The following is a 10,813-nucleotide window of genomic DNA, read 5'->3' as shown; positions in this document are numbered from 1 at the left end:
TACATTTAAAAAGAGGGTATTTGGTATTTAATTTTAAACTAGGTTACATACTGATGTATTTTTGTCCATCCCTGTACTGTATGTATTGAAAAACATACAAAATATAATCAAGCAATCTTCGACAATGTAACTATAATCTGATTGATTACACTTTTAATGAAATCTGGTCTGATTCAGATTACATGTACTTGTAATCAGTTATTACCCAACTCTGTGTGTGTGTGTGTGTGTGTATGAGTGTGTGTGTGCACAAGCCATCACTCCTCCTGCTGTGAAGGAGAAAAAACTGTTTCCACATCAAAGCATCACCCACCCATAGGCCCAGTGTTGCCCTGATGAGTGTAGCACCTCAAACTATCTGGACATGGATATGAATGGGACATGAATAGTTAGTCTTTCATGGACTCTTACCACAAGGGACACAGTCTGATCACAGGAATTTAGGTATTTATCATTATGGGATTGAAGGCTATGAGCCAATGGGAACACAGCTGGTTTCCCTCCTAAACTCCTGAGGGCCAGATGTACTAATGCTTTTGCGGCCACTTCAGGCGTATTTGTTTCGCAACGTGCGTGTAAAATCATTGCGAGGTATGTACAAACAGGCCGCAATGATGTAAAAGTGCAAACTGCCTGTCGCGGGAGCTAAAAGTGGCAGATTGCGTTTTTCATGTCATGCATATGTATTCATGGGAGGATCCAGCGGAAAGACTGCTCCTGAAAGCGCACGTCTATTCTGCGCCTAAATACTTCCGCCTTGTAAAAGCAGGTGTTAATCCAAATTGCAGTTCAATGCGTCAATAAGAGAGCCTTTTAAAGACAACAGAATCGCTATTTAGATCACCAGTTTTGTAAGTCTTTGTACTATCAAAAGCAACATTAACTTTCGTTGGCCTTTCAAATGTCTTACTTTCACATCATTCACTTAAACTTTCCTACTTGCTAGATTTGACCAATCTTCCATAGCCTATGTGCACAAGTAGAACCACTGATCTTCATTATCTCCCTGCTTGTTGACATCTTATCATGTATGGTATTATTTTATGATTGCTAAACGTTTGATTCTTTTTAATGTTGTCATCAGTTAACTTCATTCAACTGCGCTTGTAGGTGCTGCCATTCAGTTGTGGACGTTCGTAAATTGCGTTTATGGGCGGAGAAAGGCAGAGAAAGGCGCAGTTTACACTAAGGATTGAACAATTGATAAATACGACGGAAACTTGGGTCTGACAGCATTCGCAATCTACGGTTTGTCCATGACGCTAATATCCGAATCCGTTCGCAAATGTACGTACATCTGACCCAGAGTGTTGTATTGTGGTAGCCTAAGCTACTTTTCATCATGCAGGATAGGCCTGTCAACTTCAGCTGAAGTTGGATCTGCAGTGTTAATGGTCGTGTAATTAGGATAGTTCCTTTTCTTAAACGTGTCTGACGTGGTAGACTGATTTTATCTCGGGTGCGGAATTTAACTTGCTCTGCTGTTAGAAAACGGGTCGGGTGCAGTTTTAAACATGACGGGTACAGGCGGTGCAGATATTTAAACTTGAACCGGTGCAGGACTCTCACCTGTTAGCTCCACTCACCTGTTAGCCCCACTCACCTGTTAATCCACTCACCTGCCTGTGTACCTGTTAGCCCCTCTCACCTGTCTGTGTACCTGTTAGCCCCACTCACCTGTCTGTGTACCTGTTAGCCCCACTCACCTGTTAGCCCACTCACCTGTTAGCTACCTGTGTCATAATTACACCTGCAGTACGTGTCCTGTGTCATAATTACACCTGTAGTATGTGTCCTGTGTCATAATTAAACCTGTGTCATAATTACACCTGCAGTATGTGTCCTGTGTCATAATTACACCTGCAGTACATGTACGTGCCTGTGTCATAATTACACCTGCAGCATGTGCAGGGATTAAAGTGAAAAAAAATCGTTTGACTGAACTTTTTTCAGGCCATAAGTCATACGTTGTTCATATCTACCTATAGAGATAGCACCCCTTTTGCGGTCGCGACCTATTAGTTTTTAATGTACAAAAAGATGCAAACAGCAAAGTAAAGGGAGTATTCGCCTTATTCACACGGCGGCCATTGTTTAAACCAAAACGAGGCTACAGGGTACACTTACTATATAATTAATGCCACCTACAGGTGAATGCATAGAACATAACAATCCTATGGTTTGTGTACCCTGTAGCCTCGTTTTAGCCGCCAATGGCCACCATGTGAATAAGGCGAATGGAGAGTGTTCTTGATTGAGATTGAGTTTTCCTGATGAACAAAAATATATTTTAGTACCATCCCTGACCATTGCTGATTAGCCATTGCTGTTCTTTTCTACTGCAGCAATATTGTAGGAAGGCTTTAACACACTCTTATTTAATTACTTCAGGCCAAAAGTGTTTAAAGGGGAGATTTTTTTCTTGTTAATATGCAATTCAACACCAAGTAAAATCTATAAAATCAAGTTTGCAAGACTTCCCATTTCCTCATCAAAGTAACGAATCAGAACATTCTAGACATTGTTCATATTTCCATTTGTTGCCTCATCCGCATTTAATGAAAACATGGTAATTTTGAGTTTTACAGACAACTCAGTTTTCCAATGAGCAGCAATACTGTGTGCTCATGCAGGAGGTCTGCGCATTTGATAACGACAATCTGCAGACGGCGCTTTTGTCTTCAGCAACAGATTGTATAAGGTTGACAAGAGGTTGCGATATGGTGAAGGACAGGTCGTGTTGCGCTATGAAAGAACATGCGTAGCCTACTTTCTAAACGTAAAAACGGTCAGCCATAGATAAACGTAGCCTACCTCTGTCGTGGTGGCTAGTTGCACCAGGTAGGGAAGATGTCCTGAAGTGCACGAACGTTAACCTTATGGCGGTCTTCTGATTGTTGGCGTGCTAAAACGTTTTCCTATTGCATCCATAAACAATTTTCTTGCAGCGAACCGCGCAAAAGCAAACCCCTGGCACTTTAATTTCTTTACACCATGGCTTGTTAGTTCTCCTCCGTTTCCAACAGCTGCCCATCTTCATTTATTTTTTAACTTTTGACACCTGCCTTCCTTTAGCAACAACTCATCCATGACAGCTAGTGGCCTTGCCAAATAGACGCACACAAATCATGACGCTAATATGCGAGGTTCTGGTAGGCCTACTGGTTATGGTTTTGTGCTATAAGTTAATAATATTTTATAGCAAAGTTTTAAGTGGACTATTTTAATTGCATGATAATTTTTTGTCAACATACACTCACAACCTATACAGTCGTTAAAAGTGAGTGCTAAGCAAAATAGGCTACAAGGCTGTCTGTGCGTCACAAACACGACTGACCACCTTACTCGACAGTTCGCGATGATGACAATATTATTATTATTTTATGTTAACACGCTCAGTCAAAACATTGTTGTCATAACAGACGGGATAATAAATTGCATAGGCTACGGTTTATATTGCGTCGCTTTACACATAATGTTAGTTGCATTGATTAAAAACTGTAACAATAATAGTAGTCTACATCGGGTGGCATAGCAGGCTATCTGTTCAAGTCATAGGTGACACCCAAAATGAATGACCTCCCCTGACAAGAGTTCGCGATAGTAAGAAATTGTCTACATTGATGCACGGAAAGAACACAGCCTACGCTTCTTCTCATATCCAAAAAAGTTAAACGGATTGGCCAACCTCATCAGCTGTCTCGATTGTGTCACTATAATCCAACTTTTAGACCGTTATAGTCCTCCATATGTGTTCTTTTTTTTTTCAAGCAAACGCTCGAGACAAGTGTGTAGCTACAACATAAACAAAGCGAAACTCATGGCTGACGTAGGCTATCTTCTTGAGCGGTCACTGATTGAGACACAGAAAGTTATCAAGAACACTATTAGGTCTTTAAACATTTACCTAATATTTGTAATTGCCTTAAAAAGGAAAAGCAAAGGTGACAGTCGCCCCCCCCCCTATTTTTTTTCTCTTCGGATCTGCATCGATCTCAAATATGACATTTCTAAAATCAAATTGACGGAAATCCGTCCTACGTCGGAGAACTTTAATCCTTGCATGTATCCTGTAATTATGTGGAGTAATATTATGGAGTAATTATGTGTAAGTGAATATCAATGTGGTGTGGACAAAAGCAACATTTATTTTTTTAAGTTTTATTCCTTTATTACTTTAAAAAACAAATACATATGAAATAAATATAAAAAAGAAAGAAAGAAAAAGACATTAGTTCACCGTTACACACCATTAATGCAGGTGGAAGGTCTAAACAAGGCCTTGCATCACCACACACACACACACTTATCAGGACACACACACACACACACACTTATCAGAAGCCCATCATACACAAACATCTACGTCACAACCCTCCCCCTCCACACACACGCCTGATGTCCACTAAGACACACTACCCCATCCCATGTGAACACACACACACACACACTTTTTCTTTCTCTCTCCCTTTCTTCACCCCTTTCTCCCCACATAAGTGCTGTATGTAGGAAAGATAACAGGAAGTGACATCACTATAAATGAGGTGTGATGCCCTTCGTCTCTCTACATCAGTTTGGCAAAACAACACAAAGGTGAAACCCTCACCTCATAACACACACTCAGGGTTCAACACACACACACACACACACACACACACACACCTCATAACGCACACTCAGGGTTTAACACACACACACACACACCTCATAACGCACACTCAGGGTTTAACACACACACACACCTCATAACACACACTCAGGGTTTAACAAACACACACACACACACACACACCTCATAACACACAATCAGAGTTTAACACACACACACACACACACACACCTCATAACGCACATTCAGGGTTCAACACACACACAGCTCATAACACACACTCAGGGTTTAAAACACACACACACACACACACCTCATAATGCACACTCAGAGTTTAACACACACACACACACACACACCTCATAACACACATTCAGGCTTCAACACACACACACCACTTATCACCCGGAGAGAAGAAATACTATTTTCTGATTGGCTGGCGGGGTGGCTTTTAATTCTGAATAACGGGACACCTATGAAGTAGATCTGGTAAAAAAAGTTTAATCGCTGTTCCATATCAATGCTTATGAATGGTAACTATAACAACCATAGTAGGACGACGGTTGAGCCTGGAGGCAGGCTTAATGGAATTAACTGTAAACAAGCTAACTGTCCATGCTATCGCTGTTATAAGGCCAACGAAAATATAAGGCCAACGAAAATTGTACAAGCTGAAGTAGTGGGCTTCTTTTTAAACGGAACCGCGTGTTTCCTTTGCGTGCTATAAAGGCATGGCTTTACAGTGGCAACCGGGTGATAAGCAGGATAACGGCCTTCGAGGTGTGTCCAGTTATACGATGCACGGGGTTCTTTACCCCTCGCCCATTAATTCCGTATAACAGGACGTCGGCCGTTATCCCTTACATAACACACACTCAGGGTTTAACACACACACACACACACACACCTCATAACGCACACTCAGAGTTTAACACACACACACCTCATAACACACACTCAGGGCCCTATCATGACAGTCTAAAGCCCATTGCCACTAGTCAAAAGCTTAAAATTTAGTAGGATATCCAGTCCACATTGGGAGTGTTTTCGTTATCAAACGTTGAGCGCATGGCGCAACAAGGTGTTCCTTGGTTTCTTAATCAGTGGGTGTGTTTGGGGCGTAACATCATTTAAACCAATGAGGATCACATCTGTCATTCCCTTTAACGGCGCAAAGCGCGACGTCAAAGAATGCATCGGTATTTTGACAGTCAACGGCGCATTTGAAGGAGTCTGCTTGCGAGACCATATGGAACAGTCATTCCACTAAACCTTTTTTTGCTTTACTAAAACCTAAAACCTAAAGCCTTTACGCATTTGTACTAGTCTATTATTTGAACTCATTGTTTAAAAAATTTAAAAATAAACGTGCAAAATAAGAAAATAAACTTTGCGCCGGGTGGAAAACGAGTTTTACGCCATGCGCCAGGGTGCAAAAATAGGGCCTTCAACGCACACACAGGGTTCAATACACACACATTCACACCTCCTAACACACTCATGGTTCAACACACACACACATTATGCACCAATGCAAGTACATTTACAAAAGTGTGTCCCCACCTCCCCACACAAATAAGTAGTTCAACCACACACACACACAGTACGCATCAATGCATGTAGATTTAGAAAAAAGTGTATGTCTATGAGTGCATGTTAATATATAGGGAACACCCACATCCCACAAAGTCAGGGCTTAGCCACGCACATACAGCACCAATGTGTGTATGTCTACATAGTTATGGTGTGTGTGCATGTGATGTGTGTATGTCTACATAGTTATGGTGTGTGTGCATGTGATGTGTGTATGTCTACATAGTTATGGTGTGTGTGCATGTAATGTGTGTATGTTTATATGCGTGTGCTCTATCTTCTTTAAGCTCATATCGGACGTCTAGAAAATGTGTGTTTTATATAGTACATCAAACCGTGTCGAATGTCTGAGCATGACCTACAAAATCTCTGCAGTAAATTTAGATTTAAGAGGATACTACAGCATCTCTCACACCATGCTACGCTACACTTGTGTGTATGTGTGTGTGTCTTTGTGTGTTTGATTTGTACAAAATGCTTTATAATAGTTCCAGTGAGTTCACTGACTGGCACTCCTCTAATAAAGTTCTGGTGAGCCCACAGACAATAACTATTCCCCTAAAAAAGTTCTGATGAGCCCACAGACAAGAACTACTCCTCTAGACACCTTCTGATGAGCCCAGACCAACTCAATGAATCAAACTTGGCTCTAAACTTGGTTCTAGACTAGGCTCTAAAGCATAACTAAAACAGCCGATCAGAAGCCACTCCCACAGGACTGACCGGAAGCCCCTCCCACAGGGCTGATCAGAAGCTCCTCCCACATAACTGCCCAGAAGCCCCTCCCACAGGGCTGATCAGAAGCTCTTCCCACAGGACTGACCGGAAGCCCCTCCCACAGGGCTGATCAGAAGCTCCTCCCACAGGCCTGTGTGAAGGGCATTGGTATCTGCTTATTTCCCTCTATAAGCCTGGACAGACCTGCGTTACACTAAAGTTTTAAAGTTTAAAAAGGTGTGTGCCCACACACACACACACACAGTTACTCTAAGAGTGTGTGTGTGTGTGTGTGTGTGTGTGTGTGTGCGGTAGTGCAGAGTGGAAGCTCGCTGTAAGTGTCAGTGTGTAGCTTCATGACCGCAGGAGAAACCTGTTGATTTTTCAGAAACAATGTCATAGTCCACCCTGCCATTTCAGAATATTAACATACCCAATATGGACAGCCCAGCACCTAACTACCCCACCCAGCACCTAACTACCCCATACCTCCCCCCTGGGCAGCCCAGCAGATAAGTACCCCACCAAGCACCTAACTACCCCATGCCTCCCCCCTGGGTGGACTAGCAGCTGATTAGCTCCCCCTTCAGGTGGACCTGTGCTATGCTCAGAGGGAAATGCATCCATTAGGGAAGTCTGTCAGATGTCAGTGCTCGTTGCTGACTGAAAGCATGTGGTTGGATACGTGAAACAAAGAGAAATGAATCTTTGCCATTTTAACACTCCTTTCCTGCTCCCACAATCCACTGCAGAAAGGGGAGGGGTTCCAGCTTAAGGCATTCCACACTCTGCTCCCATTGGGCAAAACACAGAGCAGGGTCACTGTCACTAACCAATAGCATAGAGCTGAAGGCAGATGATGACAAACTGGATAAGGCAGTGAGTGAGTGTGTGTGTATGTGTGCAGGATGGGACTAAGTGCACATGGGTGTGTGTGTTTTTACACATTCAACATGGGACTGTGTGTGTGTGTATGTGTGTGTGTATGTGTGTGTTCATAACCCACCCAACCCTAATGCACAATACAAAAGTTATAGAACAGTGAGCACAGGTGTGTATGTGTGTGTGTGTGTTTGTGTGTGTCACTGTGATAAGTGTGTGAGTAAGTATGCATTCTCTGTTCTCTATGAGTGTTAGTGCATATGTATGTATGTGCTCCCTATTGAAGGGTGAGTGTACTTGTTTTTATGGAAATGTGTGTGAAACCTCTATGGAGTGTGTGTGTGTCCATGTGTATGTGGGAAACCTCTATGGGTATGTGTGTGTGTGTGTGTGTGTGTGAGCGTGTCAGTAGGAAGACGTGTATTTTCAATGTTAGCGTTAGCATTAGCATTCTGTTCGATCAGTGAGTCCATGAAACCACACCCACAAAATGGCTCCCAGACAGCAGTCCTGCCCCACTATGTGATTGATTAGGGCGCTGGCCAATGGGAGGAGTGTATGATCCGCTGACAGGCCTCTGGTTGATGGGGTTGTTCAGAGCAGACGGTTCTCCAGTGTTCCTTAGTAGAGTTCTTCCTCAAGGGTTTGTGAGGGATCGGTGGGATGATGCTCCATGTCCAGTTGCCTTGGTAACAGTCTGATCTTTGACCATCCACACAAACCCACCAGATAAACAAAAAAACGACCAAACAAACGAAGCGACCGAAAGAAACAAGCAGGTAGCGCGGCGTGCCAGTGAGTTCCGGAGCGGCGGCATCCTTCCTATCTCCATGGGGAAGGCCCCTTCTCACTGTGATTGGGTAGAACGTTGCATTAGAAAACGAGTGTTAGACGAGAAACGAGCAGTGAGATGTGCCCGGCGCACACACACCACCCCCCAGCAGGGCAGCGAGGCCAAACACACTCGTCTGTGGTGAGAACCTCCGTCCCCGATGAAGGAGTGATTTTACGGGTCAGTACTGCAGATCTCCACTAGGTGGCGCCATACTGGTTTAGTCTTATAAAAAGGACATCACTACGAAACTGCATCGTTTACTGAAGGGGATGTGCGGCGCTCCAGTATAAAGTGCTTCATTATGCTGTTATCTGTTTTGTTTTGTTTGTTTCCAGTCTCTTATTAAAATATCATTTTCCCTGGAGTGAAACCATAGTAAACATGTTACACGTAAAAATAATCATTTGGAATGTCTTTAAAAAGGTCTTCAGGAGACTTAAGCTGAGGATGGCCCCGGTGCCTGCAGGACAAAGACAGAAGACACATCAGAGAATACACACACACACATACCTGCACACACACACACACACTCACACAGACACATACACACACACAGACACTAGAGATGCACCGATATGGAATTTTAGGGCCGATAACGATAACCAATATTTATTGGTTTGTTGTGTCCGATACCGGTAACCCATAATATTACTCTTAAAAAAATTTGAAAAGTGAATTGAGGACAGCATTTAATAAGCATCATTTAATTGTAGTAATTTTACCTACCACCAATGATGGACAGAACTCATAATAGTCCTCAATGGTACAGCAGTCAACAAAATAGCTGTAGCCTAGGCCTATGCGTGGCTCCTTTAAGTGAACCTGACGTCAGTGAATTGCAAGTGAGTGGCCAGCGAATCGTTTCGTATCTATGCTCAACGCAGATAAACAGCTAAAGCTATAGCAACCAAATCAGTGTTTGTGAGGGAAACTTATGTTTAGTTTCAACTGTGCGTAACTTAATAAAGCTGCAACTCCTCAGACTGTATCTTGTGTCCGTCTACTCTGTTGTGCACAACCTGCGGGAGCAGAAATGAAAGGGGTTAACCCCGAAGGTTTTAATAACTTATAATGATGACCTGTCTGGAACTGAAGCAGGAATGGTTAGCATATTTCTCGGTAATAATACAAAACCCAAGCTAACAAAATGCATATATAATACTAAAATACAACTTAGAACTACTTATCTACTCGTCCCACTGAAGAGTTTGTTTATTTGTTTCCTGGACTAACGCCGTGAAGAGCACAAGACTGCTCTAGGTAGGCTGAGCTCCGATCTGCTAAGGTTAAACGGAGGATCATTCACGAGAGGATTTTGGGCTGTACAGATTCAACATAGATCCACAGATCTTGTTAGAATGGTGAAATACAACCAAACTCGAGTACGTAAATGTAGCCAGTCGGCCCTTACATACGCCTTCTTGGGAAATTAGGGCTTTAAAAAAATATCGGCCAGAATTCTGTTATCGGAACGATAATAATATTTTCATTTTTTCACTTATTGGCCAATAATATATTGGCCGCCAATATATCATGTATCCCTAACAGACACACACACACACACACACATACATACACACACACACACACACACACACACACACACACACAATAAGCAATAAACACTTATTTCCTCTCAACAGACTACTAAAGACCAGTATTTCTACTCTACTATGTAACTACTTCTGCTACCACCCATCACTAATTGCGTGTGTGTGTGTGTCTCGTCTGTATGTGTGTTTGTGAGAGTGTATGTGTGTGAGTGTGTGTGTCTGTCTATGTGAATGTATATGTGTCTTTAAAGGGGAAATCCGGTGTAAAATGGATTTTGGATATGCTTAGCATGATAACGAGTTTGAACGTTCGTTGGGGAGCAAAAAAACGCTAATCCAAAGCATTCTAAACTAGCCTGTTTTTAGGTGATGCTTCCAAAATGCAAACACTGGTAGCGATAAGGCATTTCTCATGGTGAAAAGATCGCTAATTTTGAACTATTTATGAGGCTCAAAGTAGCCAGTCACTTCTTTGGTAGTATAACGAGAGTCCTAACATATAAAACAAGTCATTGACGACTTTGCAAATGTACAGATAGCTTATTAAAAAGCCTGTACACAGACAATACCTTGAGTCGTTTGGCGGTCGGCGCAATCTTGAAATTAAGTCACTACAACACAAGA

General features: G+C 42.5%; 1 protein-coding gene across 1 annotated transcript in view; it reads right to left on the bottom strand.

The window, feature by feature from the left end:
- Positions 1-4,212: 4,212 nt before the first annotated feature.
- The window catches only part of slc44a1b (solute carrier family 44 member 1b), a 29,582-nt gene continuing 22,981 nt past the window's right edge, over positions 4,213-10,813 (bottom strand). Inside the window, exon 16 of the mRNA XM_076287145.1 lies at positions 4,213-9,096. Within this exon, the coding sequence (XP_076143260.1) occupies positions 9,073-9,096 (24 nt within the window). The 3' untranslated portion in view covers positions 4,213-9,072. The remainder of the gene's footprint in view (positions 9,097-10,813) is intronic.

This window comes from Alosa pseudoharengus, unplaced genomic scaffold (genome assembly GCF_046254945.1).
Source record: "Alosa pseudoharengus isolate Yale_2024_CS ecotype anadromous, Long Island Sound unplaced genomic scaffold, YU_APseudo_1.1 YU_APseudo_1.1_scf_16, whole genome shotgun sequence".
NCBI classification, from domain to species: domain Eukaryota; kingdom Metazoa; phylum Chordata; class Actinopteri; order Clupeiformes; family Clupeidae; genus Alosa; species Alosa pseudoharengus.
Note: the sequence above shows the minus strand (reverse complement) of the source record. Positions and strands in the feature narration are given on the sequence as shown.